This window comes from Toxotes jaculatrix, chromosome 8 (assembly GCF_017976425.1).
Source record: "Toxotes jaculatrix isolate fToxJac2 chromosome 8, fToxJac2.pri, whole genome shotgun sequence".
Classification (NCBI taxonomy): Eukaryota; Metazoa; Chordata; class Actinopteri; family Toxotidae; genus Toxotes; species Toxotes jaculatrix.
In genome coordinates this window covers 1,716,175-1,733,063 of record NC_054401.1, presented here as the reverse complement: position 1 = coordinate 1,733,063, position 16,889 = coordinate 1,716,175, and the positions used below count along the sequence as shown (strand labels likewise).

At 41.8% G+C, this 16,889-nt stretch overlaps 1 protein-coding gene across 1 annotated transcript; it reads right to left on the bottom strand.

The window, feature by feature from the left end:
* Positions 1–3,052: 3,052 nt before the first annotated feature.
* On the bottom strand, positions 3,053–16,830 carry capn7 (calpain 7). The gene is made up of 21 exons (XM_041043707.1): positions 15,996–16,830; positions 15,600–15,708; positions 13,829–13,986; positions 13,628–13,695; positions 13,156–13,395; positions 12,839–12,925; positions 12,237–12,363; positions 11,683–11,768; positions 11,375–11,468; positions 10,883–11,029; positions 10,471–10,577; positions 10,177–10,297; positions 9,668–9,812; positions 9,118–9,217; positions 8,885–9,020; positions 8,684–8,759; positions 8,165–8,310; positions 6,934–6,996; positions 6,690–6,820; positions 5,507–5,599; positions 3,053–4,977 (listed from the first exon to the last, which is right to left on the bottom strand). The coding sequence occupies exons 1-21, from the start codon at positions 16,095–16,097 to the stop codon at positions 4,833–4,835; spliced, it is 2,481 nt and encodes an 826-aa protein (XP_040899641.1). The 5' UTR covers positions 16,098–16,830; the 3' UTR covers positions 3,053–4,832.
* Between the last annotated feature and the right edge of the window lie 59 nt (positions 16,831–16,889).

Below are 16,889 nucleotides of genomic sequence, written 5' to 3'. Positions count from 1 at the left end.
GCATATTAATGTATTATTAATTCTAAGAAATTATGAATTAATCTGAGGAGAATAAACTGAGGCAATAACTCACCTAAGTTTTCCTGACACTTACTGAGCCATGCAGAGCTGTGCCTGGTGATTGGAAACAGAAAGCTAAGATTTTACATGCTCTCCACCTACTTCATCAGCATCATAGTAAAACTGTTAGGAGAAGAAAGTGGTAAAAAGGTTCTGGTTTGCAGCCTTTTGCCTCTTGCTACCTTTTTTCGTTGTGTATTATGTGTGCATATATGAACAAAATGTGACATTATATGTGTATCTCTGTAAATCTGTGTGATGTGTTGATGCTGAATCGAGGATGTAAACCAGTGTCAGTCTCAGTGGGTGTTTCTTCCCAGAGGACAAAGACAGACATCGTCTGTCCACAGCTCATGTGCCTGTTTTTCAGATTAAGAGTAAAATAAACGGATGCTCACTTCACTGTGTCCTGGTTCATTTATGAGACTCATGCTCTTAAATTAGCTTCATGTTCGGTGACCAGGGTCATGATTTTGATTAGTTTAGAGACCCTCAGTGTGACGGGACGGCGGCACACGCTCTCCATGAAACACTGAGGGTTTCTTCAAATTAAAAGCACGATGTTTGATGCAGTGATTTCGTTAAATTAAATCTGACTTCAATTAACAACCAGTCGGAACTGCATTAAGATCAACCAGCATCTGACTCATCTTAAGAGAAGCTGTAACTGATCTAAATGATCGTCACATTTTCCCAATAAAGAGGCGAGCACCGACACAAAGAGAGCTTCTTGTCCTGGAGGTAATGTATCACCGAGCTCCATTTGCCAGCCTGTTAAAGCTGCTTCTTCAGAATGGGTCCTGTCAGGTAGCAAACATTTTCCTTAAAACTGCTCTTTAAATCTATCTGATGAGCATCAAAGCAGGAATGTCCTGAAGGGTTGGTTCCCACTAAAGCCTGAAGGTTCATGCTATAAACACACTGAGTCTGAAAACATGGAAGTTAAACTCAGATGATTCTGTCTGTTTTAATAGGACTTAGAACTGCATTCTCAAGCAACAGCAAAGCATGTTCACATGGATTCACCTTCACACTGTTAAACAAAACTCATCAAGTTTCCTAAGTTATTAAAAGGCCTCAGACACTTCGCCTGAAACTTAAACTTCATCTGTTTCATTTCTGTGTTGCCATCTTGGCCACATGTTCCTTATAGCAGATCAGCAGCGGCTGCCTGTAGTTCCTCGGACACGTGCTTCTAACAGCTCGGTCAGCTCTCTCTAATTCACTTACACAACACAACCTACTGTTTTTCCCATGACCGTCTCTTTACACACTTAAATCGACCTTTCTGCCTTTTTTCTCTCTTGGAGGGAAACAAACATCAGATCAACCTTCATGTCTCATCAGTGTGTCGCCACCAACTATCCACCAATTTAAAAAACAAACTCTAATTATAACGTGTTACTGACCTTACATTTGCAAACTGTAAATATAAGAACTGATTTATTTTATTTTATTTCTTTATTTTTTGCCGGTTTAAGGACATAAAGTTTGATTCTTTTTAAATCACTGCTTCAAACTCATTTTTAGATGTTTTGTGTAATGTGCTTTTTTTAAATGAAATCCATGACTCTGACTCTTACGTTGCATTTACCATATATCAACAGTGATTGTAAATTTTTCTGTATAGTTTTTCATATATATATATATATATATCATCCCCGTGTTTTGAAGTGAAGGATTATGGGGGATTATGAACTTACCTCCTTTTTCTTGGTTGTATCCTGTGATCACAGCGGCCAGCAGCTCCACTGCCATCTGAAAAGAATGTTTAAATGAATGAATAATTTATACATACTGTAAAAGTAAAACAACAAAAACCAAGAAAGAAAGATCCCAAACTTACCAGAGTTTTCACGCCAGATGAAACCAGCTGTTCCACATGTCAGAAGGACATCTGTCACCAAGGGGACAGATGTGGTCCTGTGGATCTTTGTGGTGTGTTTTACCTGTTTATTCCACATTTCTTCTTCATTTATAAAGTGTAAAACATTGAACTTGATGTTTATGTCAGTTACAGGCCGTCAGGCTTTGAGAGGTAAAGTCTTCCTGCTCATTAGTTCTGATTTAACCTTCCCTCACACTTTGCGTTAACATGACATTTGTTGTGACTGTGACCGGAAATGTTACGGCGTACAATGTATTGGCCTTTGTTAACAAGTTTAGCGCTTAGATCCATGATCAGATCACTTTTTACAGTGTGTGAAAAACATCACACGGTGAGGCGCAAAATCCGATGGCGCTATCAAAATAAAAGCCCCCCTTCCCAAATAAGTAAATGAATAAAGAGCACAGACAGAAGCAGATGTTATTCTCTGTATTCAAAGTTGGAACACATCAGTCGACCCAACATTTAGTGCAAGTTGTGCAAACATTACATCGTCATTCATACAACAGGTCGCTGCAAGATTGTCCTGCTGCGTCTTTAAACGAGTCGGCTTCGACGCAGCTGAATATGGCGACAGACAGAAGGTACCCACAGCAGTTATAATTTATCACTGATGAACAAGTGGATATTCAACCGAAGTGCTTGGCAGATAGATATTTAAAGCTATATCTCACTCTGAAAACAGCATTTCAACCTTTTAGCACACCTTAACTGTGATAAGAAGAGAAAACTGTCACCACGTTCCCCAGGAGCGTTACCGTGAATTTTACTGCGCGTTTTATTTTGAAAATGTTGTTGTAACATTGTCCAGACTCAGTGCACAGTGTGTTAGACTGCATTCAGCCAATCCACCACATCGCTCCCATCCCCTGAAGCAACGTCGCTGCGCCGCTTTCTGACAGCGACGCGCAGAAAAGCAGCAAAGGATTCAGAAGCAACATTTGCCTGTGGCGGGCGGTTGATGGGCAACTGAACACGGAGGAAACGAGCTGAATCCAGATGAGCTGCTTTCTGATAACGGGTTAAACTGAGGAATCAGAGTGACATTTTCATCTCCACATACTGTGTTTGACCATAAACATAAAGAGAAATGTTTAAAAAAAAAAAAAGTAGTTTGGTAGTTTTGGTATAAAAGTAAACAGAGGATGTGTACTTGGCAATACATTTAAAGTTTTACCTTTAAAGGGTTTACAATGAAAATCAAACGTCTTCATACACACACACACACGCACAGACACACACAGGTATCACACATACAGTGTGTGATACCTGTCTCATGCAGCGCTGAGATGCGTGAGGCCTGTCAGTGAAACCAGGCTGATATTTCTCCCTCAGCCGTCACATCCACAGACAACATGAAGAGGCATCATTCAGCTGCTGCTGTACTGGATTCCCTGTGGTGCTGCTCTGCTGCACTGCTCCTGAGAATTTAAAAAACCTTCATGGTCATGTGAGGAAACTAACCACCGCCACCTATCACTATTCTGGCAGAGAATCTGGACTATTTAACTCCCTGGAGACAAACTAAACGGCAAGAAGCCTGATTTGGGTAAAGCCATATTCTGTTTTGTGACAAATGCTGTGGTCCTGGACGCATTCAGTAACTTTTCCATGTTCGTGTCTACATCTGTGCGTTTCCATGACACAAAATCATGTTTCTCTCTCATTATTCTATTTTTATTTATAGCTCCAAACAGCCGGCTTTGAAATATAAACTGTTCCTGTTGAGAGGCTTGTTGTCAGTTGGCTATGAATGTTATTTACTGCAGACAGCTGACAACAAATGACTGACAGGTCTCACTGAGACATCGTCATGAACCTTTCCTTCACCTGTCTGTATGGACGTATCACTGGCTGGGCTATGAGTGGCCTGATTGGATGAACAGGACATCGAAGTCTGTGTCCTACAAAAATTGTCAAATTGCATCCAAAGTCTCAACTAAGATCCACAACTCGGCCAAAAGCTTATGGAGAATTAAACATTACAGTCATTTGTGTTGAACATGCCATGCTTAAAAACCATGGGCATTAATAAGCTGCTCTGACACTCCACTCTGCTCGTTTCGAGCTTTCTACCAGCTGCTGGAACCTGGCTGCAGGGATTTGCTCCCATTTAGACATAAAAGAATTGGTGAGGTCCAACACTGGTGCTGGGTGACAGGGTCACGGGGTCACGGGGGCATTTTCATGATGAAACAGGAAAAGGACAAACACAAAATGCTGCTGCAAAGCCAGAGGCTCACTGTGGTCTGAGATTTCATTTCACGCAGAACCTGAAAAGAACTTTACGCTTTCAGGAAGTGTTGACACCATTTCTGCTGCTTCACCAGCAGCTGGTGTTAAATTCAACCGTTGCTTCTCCACATCCAGTCCAGTCCAGGATGTGGTCATATGACCGCTGTCGTCACGTGGAATCCATCAGATTTTACAGCGGCGTCGATGCAAATGAATCCCTCAGGTGAAGGTGCATACAGTTGATACTGCTGACTGTTTATTTTTTGGTGAAAATATTATTTATTGTGTCCCAAAATGCCGTGATGGTTGATGGGTTTTATTCCACACTGAAGTTCCTCTTGACGACTCCTTATTAATAATTTATTCCTTCACCATAACTGTGTGATATCATCAAGTCAATGTTGAAGTTCAAGCCTCTGATCCGTCCGTTCGCCGTCGGCAAAGGACTGAGTGAGAGAGGACAGGGAAAGGCTGTTTGAGATGGTGTTCACTCGAGGCTACCAGTCACATTCTGGGTTCTTTGGGCTTCATGGAGGCGCTGACACCTCATCACATTCAATCTAAAACATCAGAAATATCCCTCGACGCCCTGACGACGGAAGCACCTTCCTCCCCGTCCCTGCCACGTCCTCTCGCTCCAGCTCCACCCTCACTGGAGCTGAGAGACCTTGAGTGTCGAGGTACTGGCGAAGTCCAAGAAGAAGGGTCCTTCCTGTTTGGGCAGGAAGGTGGTGGGGGTGACATTGTAGATGCCTGCTGGGACGTGGTCCACCTCCATGTAGCAGAAACCACATCTGGAAGAAGAGAGACAGACAGAGTGAGACTCTGTGAGGTTCGACAGCAGTTACCATACGACAGTTCAGCCGGGAGGAAACTCAGCATCACTGAGGAAAAACGATCAGAATAATTTGCAGAACATTTTCCTCCTTCCCAGCTGCAGTTACTTTAACTGAACGTAGCGTTATACAGAGGAGGAGAACTGACAGCAGTATGTATGTATATATAAAGACACATTATCCCAGAAGACATGAGGTCGACTATGCGAGTGTGTCACACTCATTTGTGTTGGTCACAGTAACAGTTGTTGTCTTCCTGACTCGGTCAGGAAATGGTGCTAATGTGTGTCTGTAAAGGTCATTGAATTACCGTGTGTATTAACAACTTCAGCTGATGGTTTTATGGCAGCATTCAAATGTCATTACTTGTTACCAATCAAATTATTAATAATGATCTGCTTTGTTTATTGTACATTACTGTGTCTGCACACTGAGGTTGAGGTCAGGACAAGGACGGAGTCCGTGTTTGCTGCTTGGCCAGCTGTACCTGTAATCTCCGCTGCTCTTCTTCTGGAAGGCTGCCGGACCCGGATCCCCCACCGTCGACACCGTCACCATCTCAAACCCAACGCTGTACTGCCTGCACACACACAGACAGAAAACTAAGGACAGAGAACCAGCCTTTGTTTTTTTTTTTGTATTATGTTATTTGCATGATTTATATTCTGCTTCCACTCCACTATTTTTTTTTATTCAAACATTTTCACTCATGCATTTTGAGGATATTTCATCTTGTATTTAACCTCTGACCAAGCTGAATAAGCTCCCACTGTTTCACCTTAGTCTGTATTCAGGAGTGGGAACGACAAATGGTAAACGCTGGTTTATGGGATTAGTTCATCAGTACAGGAACGGATGGAGGAAGAGATGTAAATTATTTAGAAAATTTATTTGTAACACGGCCTGAGTGTATAATTCCCCCGTGAAACGTCCTGCTCAGAAACTCTCTTGGTCATAATTCTTAAAAAAATAAAATCACATTTAAGGGAACACTGCCACAAACAGCTAGTTTAACTTTCAGATGCTCATAACAAACTAAAAAATGCAGTATTGGTGGGACACAACCCCAAAGTTAAGACACTCTAGTCAGATCCTTGTATGTTCTCCTCTGTCTGTGCGTCCTGTCTTCATGTGGTTTGTTGTGGTGCAGAGTCAGGGTTTAGCACAATAAGCAAAATCATTCACATGTTCCGGACCTGTTTACGGTCTGTGCATGCTGGTGAGTAAAGAATCCCACGGCTACAGTCCTGTCACACTCATTTGTCAGTGACTGTAGAAAATACAGATAAGTCATTAATTTAACTTAATGACTTGAGTTATGCACATAATTATGTAAACATGGTGGAAGACAGCGTGAAATGGAATGTGCAACTGAATATCTGTCATGAGTTAGGAGGCAGAATTAAACAGTGCGATCACTGAGTCATCCTGGTGTGTGTGTGTGTGTGTGTGTGTGTGTGTGTGTGTGTGTGGATGTGCACCATGACTGGGTTTGATCCAAATATTCCAGAAGCGAAGCTGCTGGTTTTTTAACGTGCTGCTATTCTCCTGTTTTAATTTACGACCGAATTTTGTGTCATAAAATCTAATTTCACCCACCAGGACATTTCTGAAACAGCACTTAAAAATCCAGACCAAGGAGCTGGATTTGTCCTTGGTATCAGCCTGACCTGGATCCTCGGAGCTCGACGAGCAGAGGTCCCGACCGCTCCAGGTTAATCTGATAGATCGGGTTGTGTTTGTAGGAGTCCTTATAGTTCCCACAACCTCCAGCACTGAGCCCCTTCCACTGGCCGTTGATCTGAAGACACAGGCAGACATAATAACCAAGCACAATAACTAAAAATGACAGATGCAAATAATCACATAACGCGTGTCTCTTTACTTGTATGTGGGTGTTAGGTGATAACATACCCTTCTGGTGTGAGTAAAGGGATTTGGGATCTTGGAGAAGGTGAATTTGCAGCCAGAGTACACCTGGGTAAAGAAACAAAGCCTGTTACGTTTCGCTGAAAATGAGCTGGTCTCAAAAAAAGAAATGTGGCTGACAGATGGGGCTTAAAACATAAAACGGTAAACAGACATTGGGTGTAAGAAGCATAAATACATATATGTAAACATGAACAGCCAAGCAAAATCTGGGGCAAAGTCTGGTGCAAAGTCTGGTGCAAGAACAAAGGAAGCAAAGGAGCAAACAACCAAAGACAGACTCATTTTGCTTTTCCTTGTTCTAAATGGTGGTATATCTTACTCTGAAACAAATCTGCTATTTTATTCATGATTCTCTAAACACAAAATAGAGCTTTTTATTTGCACTGCTCTGGTTTAAAAAAACAAAAAAAAAAACATCAGAAAAGAAATCATGTCTCCTGCTTCGTGTTTTTTGATCGCTGGTGAAAACTCAAGAGGGAACAGAGTCAGTTATTCTCCAACGAGAAACGCTGATCTGAGGTGACGGGAGATCGTTTTCACGGTTAGCTTGTCAGAAAGAGAGAAAGACAGAGAGAGCTTGCAGCAGATACGGCACTGGCATTGCACAGTGCACACAGTACACACATACACAACATACAACAAACAGTGCACAGCAGACACGTGTACAGAGTGCATGTTTTTTTGTTTTTTTAAATGAGTGATTTCAGTATAAGCTATTCTCCACAGTCCTCTCTGCAGTAACAAGAGTCCATGAATTATAAATTACTGAAAAATATATTTGGGTCACACACAAACTCAAATATACACACACACACACACTTTAAAGTCCCAAACTCCCTGAACTGGCCTTAAGGGCCTGATGTTTTCCAGAAGAGCTTAAGAAGGAGAAACAGAATGAGTTGAATTTTAAAAGAGAAAAGAAAGGAAGTTACTGCTCCTCACACACATCACCCTGAAATACGCAATACGCACTGAAATACGCAAATCTGACAAAAGCCAAAGCCGCCTTACTACTGACCCATCTCTCAAGCAAGTTCCAAGTTTCTGCAAGTTGATTTTTATACTGACACAAAAACAAATGGCTGCCAAACAAAAAAAAAAAAAAAAAAGCAAACCTGACAGTTCCACTAAGAAACAGCTACGATGACTTCTCACACACACACACACACACACACACACACCACATACAAGTTTATACAAAAGCTTTTCTCACCCGTAGTGTGTAGTTGATGGTGTTTTGTTTCTCGTACTGGGAAACCACCAGTGTGAAGGTGTGCGTCCCCGCACTGGTCAGTCTTATCTTGGTCAGGTAGTGTGGGCTGTTGATACGGATGCCGTCGATGTAAGGAGGGGGGTCGGCTGTGGAGGAAGCCAAGGGAGTTTATTTATAGAGACTAACCAGAGAGCAGCTGACGGTGGAAATACATACTCTCCAGCATTTTCTCTTATGTTCATGAAAGTAAGAGTTTGTCTGGTGGTGATTTGTTTTAGAGACAAAATATATCTTAAAGTCTGCTGCTGTCTTTGTGAGTACAGTAATGTATCAGAGCAGCAGAGGGGTGCTGATAGAATAATCTTTCTTCCAGCCATCTGACCTGGTTGTGACTGTGGGGCAGAAATAAAAGTGTGACAGAATGCTGCCTTCAAAGCCCTGCTGCCTTCTACAGTATATTACCTCGAAGTTCAGCGCTGCAGAGAGGAATCGTCCTCTAAAGCATCTATCGAACCTCACCTGGGTAGTAAACCTTCTTCCCGTCTGTCTTGTAAACGACCAGGGTGATAAACTCCCTGTTTTGTGCAAAATCATCCTGGACAAACAAACAAACAGGGAACAGCCATTAGATAAACGTGAGGCACTGCTACGGAGGTTGGACCAAAACACAAATATTTCATCATATGACTTTGTCAGAATCTCCCCGCTCTGTATCTCTACCTTGTCAGTGATGTGTCTGGTTAGCAGCACCCACACAGCAGCTCCTCCTGTTGGACACTGGACTTCCAGCTTGTACTGGGGATTGTTGGCCAGGCTGTAGACGTCTTTCACTGGGCCCTGCTTCCCATCCCAGCTACTGCAGACGGTACACAAACCACAACACATACCTCAGTCTGGGTCTGTACACTCTGATCAAAATAGAAACACACACACACACACACACACACACTCACCTGTGAATACAGGAGGACTCTTTGAACAGGGCAGGGTTCCAGCTCAGGTAGATGACATCGTAGTACTGACAAAGGTCCTCCCATGCGATCCAGAAAACCCCTGGAGAGCAACACAGGACAGCAAAGTATATGTAACCTGAATTAGGCAATAAATCATTTCTTCACTAACGCCATTTTCATCTAATTTTACTGTAACATACTAACTCTGATGTGATAACTGGACTCTGCCCCCATGAGAACAAAGAAGTCACTCATGACATGAAAAGTATGAATTCACTTTTTAAAAAGATCAGCAGTCCTGGTATAAATTCTATTACAGGCTGGGCAACACTTCACACACGAGAAAATGGATCCAAAGCAAAGCAAACAAAACCCTGCACGCTGTTTAACTTGCAATGATAAATTCATTTGTGAGATTTTGGTGCATTTGCCTGACGCAGAAGTGGCACCGAAAGGTCGCACAGCAGCTTAAACAATGACTTCAATACGAGCGGCATACTGTGTCAATACAAACTTCACACAGCTACATTTAGGAAAAGAATGGGTATACCATTGTCAAACTTCTGTGCCGTCTTGGGGTCAAAGTTGAGGTATTTGAGGAGCTCGGGAGTCCAGTTCTTCTCATCCCGTTCACTGTAGCGCCCCTTCCACCGCAGGTGACTCCACGGATTCTTCAGCTGCAGGAAACGCATTCCCTACAGGAACAACACACACGCAGACACGGCGTCAATTACAAAACGTACAACTAGCTGGAGGAAAATGGTTAAATGGTTATCTACCACAAACCTCGATCACTGTTCACCAACAGCAGGAGTTTAAGAATCTCTCTCTTACGATGTGTGAATATGTGAGTGGGACGCTAACAGTTTGTACGCAGAATGTTGTCTGCAAACTGAGAGACACAGAGGACTCTATAGCAGAGTCAGTGTGTTCCAAATGCACCATAAAAGCTAATGTTTTCCATCCTTCCTGTGATCATCCTCCCTCTCTCATCATGACACTTTTTTTTAAATAAAAGTGATGATGATGACATTCTAATGCTACTTTAATTAAGCTAACCTTGTATTCCCTGATGTCAAGAACAGCGTAGGCGTGTGTTGGCACTAAACCCCATTTATCCCCTTCTTCCTCTGTCATCACCCCCGTTGCCGTGGTAATGAGGACGTCACCCCTGCGAAACCTGGAAATGAAGCCAGAGGCACCAAATGGAAGAAAAGGAAAAAAGAAAGAGTAGAGAGGACAAACAACCCAAAAGACAGACAGTGATGAGACGCTGATAACAGCGTGAGGACAAAAAAGGTCATTTTAAGCTTGATGCTAACTTTTTCTGTGCAAGTCTGTGTGTATGTTCACCTCTGGAAGAGCATGCGGAAGGTGTCGTCCTTGCTGAATGATTGATTGTCAGAGTGCATAGCGATGCGTTCAGGGATCCAGCCAGTGAGTGCGTGCAAATCAATGTTCTGTAACAGACGACAGATATGAAAACTCAGATTTTGTTTTGTTTTTTTATTTTTGCCCTTACTTTTTTTTTGTCCATCACAGCCTAATTTCTTTAAAACCATTACACATTGGTTTGTATTCAGTATAAATACAAAATGGTCGCCAAAAAGTGAGCAGATGTGTTTTATTAAATACATAAATACATAGATAACACTGAATAAAATCTTTATTTTTAACAAAGATCTGCTTAAATCACATGTTTACTACTTAGGAGCTGTTAAATAATCTGCGTCCACCTTTCTCATTTTTCTCCACCTTCACTCACCGAGTTGGAGCCAGGGAAGTCGTAGCCTCCCATCACCTTCATGTAGGCTTTCTCTATCAGGGACACCCAGAGCTCGTTCCTGTTGCTGGAGTAGGAGCACAGCAGCTCTCCGTTACGATCCACCGGCAGGTAGTCATCTATAATCACCTGCAGCAGGGACAGAGACAGGTTGTGGATGTGAGGGACGTTGTACAGGTGAGTTTGGTTAATGTAAAAAAGATCATGACATTAACTGGATAGTTTTTCTATATATTTAATGTCTGTGATTCATCTTCATCTTGTTTTATGAACACGTTTATCACCTTTATCAAGATAATTTTTCTGTGTTACCTTGTCCATTCACAAACAGCAAAGGAGGAGTATTTGCAATGCAAACCAGCACACTACAGGTACCTGTAGTCTGTAAGGTGTGTATGTGGAGGGTGAATTTACTATCCTGCGGACCCCTTAGTGTTTCAGCAGATGAACTGGCTGTGGTGACTTGTCTTTTACCTTCCTGGGAACTCCATTGATGTGAAGCTTGACCATGTACTTCCCACAGGGGTTATACTCTGGCTCCCCTCGTCTGTTCTGAGGGTAGATGATGCTGTAACACACACACACAAAAAAGCATGTAGCCTTAAATGTCAGGCTTTTACTCCTGACATTTATCCTGGAATTTGGTTTGTTACTGAATTAAAAGCAATTTCACATGCATTTCCACGCTAACAGGAAAAAAAACTGTGAAGGAAGACAATATTTTTGTAATATTTGCTTTGGACAACAAATATGGGTTGAACCCTAAAAGCGCCACACAGTACCTGGTGATAAGTTTCTTGTTATAGCGCCTCTCGTAGGCTGCGCTGATGGCTAGTGATGCCACAAAGGAACAGTCAGACACCACCGTCTGGACAACAGGAGTGAAGGTCTCATTAATTATACAAGTTGAAATGATGTGATTGACAAAAGATTAATTACTGAGCAAGTATTCACACATATATAAAACATTATTTTATATATGTAAGCCAAAAAAAGAAGTGTTTGACAGTAAAACATATTTAACAGCATTTGCATTTGGATGCTGTCATTTTCTACTGTGTTTATAAACTCAAACGTGCCAAAGGTCATCTATTATGATGTCCCAGTGATAACAGAAGGATATGACGTTATGAACATGAAATAACTCAAGACTTCAAGACACAATACAAAGGGTTCAAATTAGATGGTAAGAATATTTTCTATTTTAATATTCATAATCAAACACTAAACAAACTAAATTGTTCCACAGATATTGATCAAGTTCATCACACTACAATTAAAAACAAGCAGATGAGAAACTGTTGGTACAGGAAAAGCAGGAGCTGGATCCTCTGACCTGTTTGATACTGAAGCTGGACACAGACATGATCATGGTGGGGTTATTGCAGATCTCGTCTGGCCGGACCCAGCGGGAGAAGATGGCCTTCTGTTTGGGGGACAGTGCCAGTTTTCCTGTTTTGTCCCTGATTGAAAGAATCAACAGAAAGACAAAGAATTAAAGTGCGCTTACCCTCACTGATTCAGACCCACTGACACAGAGTCTCTCTGTTTCTACATCAAACCAAATGTCAGCTAAAAATATCGGATGTAGCTTTGCTTTATCACCAACTTTACATACACCAGTTCAAATATGACACAGTAGCTTTTTAACAGCTGACACTGACATTACTGGACTGTTAGTCCTGTTAGTTACTAGTCAATTTTTTGAGTCAGTATGTAAGTAATCTGAATTTATTCAGAACCTTGGAAAACCATTAAAACACACACACACAGAAATGTCTTCTTCTTCCTGGGGGGGTAAAAGAAAATAATTGAGAAGTACTGGTGTAATAGGACAGAAGCTAAACCTTTTCCCTTCAATGCTACAGACGTTTGTCAATTAGCTCTGACACTGCTAATGCTAAAAAACTGACATTAAATAAAACAACTCAAACTCACGAGAAAGGGACAGGAAAGGCAAATCGCTCCTTCAGATCCACACTCATGAACGGTACATAAGCTATGCCATTGATTGTAGATGTACTCCTGAAAATTAAGAAGAGACAGATTAGGCCAATAAAACAGACTGGAAAAAAACCCAATACCTGATTTTAGACAATGGTAGTGGTAAAAAAAAAAAATTCTGAATGGGCTTTGATATAAGGAACATTTATTTTTCAGTGGGGGTGTAGTGGCTGTCAGGCCACCACCAGGTGGCTCCAGTTTCCAATCTTTTTCCAGTATCATTGGACAACAGATTCCACCAGCAAGCTCACCTAAGCACTTCAATCTCTTCAGATGTGTAGCGCTGACCCTGCGGCTCACTGGACTGCACTGCCCGGACCGGCTGGGGCTGAGGTCGGTCGTGGAGCGAGAAGTCTGGCCCGAGGGGGAAAAACTGGCGGACTGGTCCCCCGGCACTGCCACCACTGGAGGGCTTGGTTCCAGAGGGCCCGGTCCTGTCCTGAGTTTGGGCTGAGGATGATTTGGACTGGGACTCTTTAAGACCTTCTGCTCTGAAAGAACACATTGCAGAAGTTTATTTATTTATTTATTTAAAATTAAATCTGCAAAATCACTCAAGATGGATGTGCGTAAGCACGCTGCCTCTGAACAATTCCAGTCAACACTGGAACCACAGCTGGGGCAAAATGGACCCACGGCACAGCTGGAACACAACGCAGCCTTGTCCAATGGATGGATACTCTGCTTTAAAATAAAACATACAGCACTAATTTTTACATTTACCTGTCTAAAGCTTGACGTGCTAACTGCTTCAGCTTGACCTGCAGCGCCTGGTCCGATGTCTCGTTGGACTGTTGAAAACACAAAAAAGAAACAAATGTGGAAGCAAACGGGAACAAAGTGAGTGAAGGCCAAGTGAAGTGTGTGTCACTGTGACTGAGAGAGTGATGACAGTGAAAGGGGAGAAAGAGGAGAGAGTGCTACCGTCTTAATGCACAGCTCCACAGCCTGAGTGTACAGTTCAATGGCTTCGTCATCATTTCCCTTCTCGTCTTCCTCGAAGGCCTGGGTGACCAGGAAGTGGGCGCGCTCCAGGTCCACCTGCTCCCGGGACTTCAGCGGGTCGCTCTTCTGTGCCTGTACTGGTGTGAGAGGTCCAGGGAAGGAATGGTGAGGGGACACAGCAGAAACACTGTAAACGGAGTAGCTGGGTGGCTGAGACAAAAAGCTGTTCCTCAATCAAGATCACACGTTCAGCCCTCTGACTGCTCACATTTCCCCATCAGTGAGTGCTGATGTAACGATGATAATTAAACCACAACTACAGTAAATTTAAAGTATTTTGAGGAAGTGATGCTGAGTTATAATTAAAGCTTTCAGAACACATTTCTTAAAACACCTTTGTTTAAAAAGTGAGGCTAGTTTATTAAGTGTACAAAGGTAATACTGGCATACCCTAACACAAGAGTTGAAACTGTGTCAGATAAAGTGCTGATTAGGGATGGGGCTGATCCGTATCGGTATCGGGTTCCGATACCAACATTATTCACGGATCGGAAATTTCCGATCCATGAACCATGTCTGTGCTTTAATGTCGTCTGCTGAAATGACTCCACAGGTGATTTCCTGTCGGCTGCTCTGCTAACTGTCTGCAAAATGGAGGATTTTTTTGGAGGATGTAATATGTACTTAAAAACAGAACCACATGAAAAATTATAAAAAAGCTTATGAAAATTAAAAAAAAGAATAACAATCCACCTCACTCACGTCTTTAGAGCGACTGTTGCAGTAACCTTTGCTTTTTATCTCACAGGAAACAGCAGCAACACGCAACAGCTACACACAGTAATAAATGTCATCCACTGCGTGCTACAGTCTCACCCATGTGTGCACACGCACACACCCATGACATGAGGAGAGTCATGGAAAAAAGTTGTCAGACAGCAACTGAGAAAGTTTGTCCTTAGGGCCTACTCAGTAACATTCCTGAAGCATTTCTTAATTACTACCACTCACAGACGCTTCACCTCTGCAAGACTTTCAATCAGATTAGATCAACTCTAACTGAGCAATAGGGAGAGATGAATAATGACATGTAACACAGCAGAAGCTCAAAAACACAGTAAAGACAGTAAAAATCCTACTTTAAAGAAACCTTGTTAATTCAAGACACTGCTTAAGTGTCTTCAACAAGACCATTTCCAAAATGACTCTGTTAAACTTTTGTTTGTCTTTGGTATTTGAGTTTCCAGTGTATACTGAATATATACAATTCAGTTTGTCTTTCAACTTAGCTGTGTAAGTACGCACATCAATATTCACTGTTAACATACCTATGTTTGTCCAGCCAAAAATGAAAGGTGCTGTATCTCTGCAAATTCATCTGTCAACACACCAATTAAATTGACTGAAACCAGTGAAAAAGAAGTAATGTTTTCTAAATGAATCCAAAAATCTAAAAAAAAAAAATGCTTGATGAACATTTGAAAACGGTCTGCTGTTAGAGTTGGCATACATGATTTGTAGAGCATATTGCAGTATTTTACGATGCAAAAACACGACAATATGCATCACTGAGCTAAAACATTGGTTTTAATATGAACTCAATCTGTCATTTATTCTTACAAGCTGAGAATGTGATAAAAATTGTAAATGTAAAGCTTCATGATTCTGAAAAATAAAAACATATCAGCTCAAAGCAGGAAAAGCATAATAAAACAGTGGTTCCACTGTGTCTGTGGTAAGGTGAGCTTACCGGCATTGTGGAGGGCTTGGACCCGATCCAAGTACTCATTCACTTTGTCCTGGATTCCGTCCAGTTTGGACCCTGCCATGCCAGCATATATCAGGGCCTGGGCTGCCTCCTATTTCAAACAATCATAGAAGAAACAGTGGCTATATTTGAGTATTTATTTCCGTTAAAAGCTGGCAGTAACAGTCCTGAAACTTAATATAACATGTTAATGTAATTTCACGAATATAAAACTGGCATTTCCTCATCAACTCTATGATATATTTATATAACCTCTGAGCTACAATCTAAAGTGGTAAGCTAAATTCTGCAAGTGAAAGTTAATGTTAACCTGTAGGTAAGATGAGCTAAGTGCTAACGCTGAAAGGTAACGCCGAACTCAAACACAAAGCCACTTACCTTGTAATAAAAGACAGCCTCGTTGTATTTGCCATTCTGGTCATAGGTGACAGCAGTTTTGGCAAATTTGAAAGCATCGAGCTCCAACGCCGCACAGTCCATCCTGAGCACAACTTGTTGACAAAGTGAAAGCTATGAGTTAGCCAGCTAACAGGCTAGCTAACCGCTAGCTAAACGCTAGCTCCCGTAATTTGCCGAATTAACAAAACGTCTGTCTTTCACTCGCAATATAGTTCGTTTCATCAACTCGGAGAAATCATAGTGAAAACAGTTCGGGCGAGCGTCCTCAATCCCGTGCCCAAAGCTGGCCACTTAAAGTTTTGCTTTTCCTTGTAACAGATGACTACTGCACAAGCGGATACCAAACAACCCCGATGTTTCCGGGAGACACGAATCGCGCAGTCGCAGTAGAGTACACAGGCTACAGTATGGCGTGTTGCGTTCACGTGCACTGAGAAACTGTCGCTTCTCTGGCGTTATATTTACCCTTCCCAATTTAGTCGTTCAGCACAATGCCTTTTGTGTGTGGTAACTTGGTAAAATGGGAAAACAAACAGAATATAGATATTTAATATTACTATGGATTCAGTGAGTTACGCCATTAGCTACAAATTTACATGTTGGAAAATTAAGCGTGCCGAATTACTTATTAGAAGCACTTTTTAAAACTATAATTGGATGTACGGACAACCGTCACTGGATTACTTTGGCACTGAAGAAAACTTAAAAACAAGATGTTTAACGGTGGAGTTTGCAATGATAGTTACGATCGTCTGAATGGAAAACAGCCCGCGGTTTTATAGCTGTTAACAGTTAAGCTAAAATATAAAAAGCCTTGGAATTAATTACAGATTCTGGCAAAAAAACCTAGTGTGCATACCAGAGGGAATGAAC